Source organism: Eurypyga helias, unplaced genomic scaffold, assembly GCF_000690775.1.
Source record: "Eurypyga helias isolate BGI_N326 unplaced genomic scaffold, ASM69077v1 scaffold31275, whole genome shotgun sequence".
NCBI classification, from domain to species: Eukaryota; Metazoa; Chordata; class Aves; order Eurypygiformes; family Eurypygidae; genus Eurypyga; species Eurypyga helias.
In genome coordinates this window covers 5,659-7,254 of record NW_010251308.1, presented here as the reverse complement: position 1 = coordinate 7,254, position 1,596 = coordinate 5,659, and the positions used below count along the sequence as shown (strand labels likewise).

The 1,596-nt window shown below is 37.3% G+C and overlaps 1 protein-coding gene across 1 annotated transcript in view; it reads right to left on the bottom strand.

Moving 5' to 3' along the window:
* The window catches only part of LOC104509905 (alpha-N-acetylneuraminide alpha-2,8-sialyltransferase-like), a gene marked incomplete at both ends in the record, with an annotated part of 41,180 nt that extends 40,000 nt beyond the window's left edge, over window positions 1–1,180 (bottom strand). The window contains one exon of the mRNA XM_010151999.1: window positions 1,008–1,180. Coding sequence (XP_010150301.1) covers window positions 1,008–1,180 — 173 coding nt within the window. The remainder of the gene's footprint in view (window positions 1–1,007) is intronic.
* Window positions 1,181–1,596: the final 416 nt, after the last annotated feature.

Here is a 1,596-nt window from a genome sequence, read left to right as displayed (position 1 = left end):
CCCTACACTTCAGTTTTCCCTCACTCTTTCTCCACTAAAAGAAACTCATTTGAAGTTATATTCTGTTACTGAGATCTGTAAACTATTTAGAAAAAAAAAATAACCTTTTTGGTATTTTATATGCAGGATGAGTTTAGCGAGTAATAATCCTGCTACATGTTGAACTGATACAGCCACAAACGAAAAGTCTAGTATGAATGACTGAACACTGACTTGGAGACTTAACAAATACCTATGCCTTTAATCTGAGAAATTAAAGAAACATGTAAATCGATTAATACGTCCAGATGTTTGGGTTTCTTTAAATGTGTAGCCACGTAAAACATCTCTCCTTCCACATACAAAATTCAATATAATAAACTCATTATGCAACATCACTTCTTATATTACTTACAAATATAAGCAGCCTAGATCAGTATTACAAATTCCCAGTGCTCAAAAACCATGCTCTTAACCCAAAACACCTTTGCTAAACAACAAACCACTTCTAATACTCAAAACACAGCAAGAATCAATGAAGTTAAGTTGTCGGCTTCTGTTAACTGGGTTCACATCAACCAACCATCAGTCAACTTCATTAACTTGGAAGTAACTTGGACACCTTCACACAAAGCACTGTCACATCTTGGCTAAACAGACCTGAACTGGAGCAACCCTAGGTGAGGGATCATGCTTCTAGTGAGCATGATCACTGACTGAAATGTAGAAATCACCTTCTTAAAACAGCCAGAACTTATCATCATTTTAAAAATCAAGATGGGTGGCCCAATGTCGTCCCCCTGTGTACATCCCTACACCTGAAAAGCATCCAGGGAAATATTAACATGCATACAAACATTTTATAATTTTCAGAACGTAGAAACAAAAAAGCAGAGAAGATTGTTGAAAATCCAATTTCTTGATGAGTGTTTAGCCAATTTATACTCATTTGTACCATGTCACCATTTAGTATATTGGTTAGTTATAATTTAATACTGAAAGTGAAAAGAAGAAAAAAGGTTACTAACCTGTGGGAAGAGCGAGTAAGTTGCATTGTCAATAGTGAAAGAATACAAAAATTCCCCGTCAAACCAGAGATTCTTTCCCATCGGGGAGTTCAGCTTCGTCATAGCAAAGAGCTGCCCGGGGTCACAGCATTCTTCCAGCAGTTTCCTAGTGAAGGCAACCGAAAGAGAAAGAGCTGTATTAATTGGAGCCTTGGCACGCCTTCTCTAAAGACCACCCCTCACTCCTGCCAAGCAAGCCATTCAACTTCCCAGCCAGTGGACAAACCGTGGGTGGCTCTTTTTTTTACTTAAAGAAGGGCCAGAATACCTCATTTTATTTCAGAAAACCTTAGACAGTAAAAAATGTAAACCTTCATTCACTGCTGAGTGGCATGGAAATAGAGCCAAGATTCAGCAAAAGAAACTCCATCCTTTACGATCCACTCTAATGAATAAAAAACTGGTCTCCAACACATACAGAAATCTGAGAAGCTCCTTTGAAAATTAAACCTAAGGTATATGAAAATTCAGTACAAAACCTTATTCATGAAGAGCAAACCTCCTAAAACCACATAGTTACGTAAGTTATTTATGGAAAAATTTGGCATCT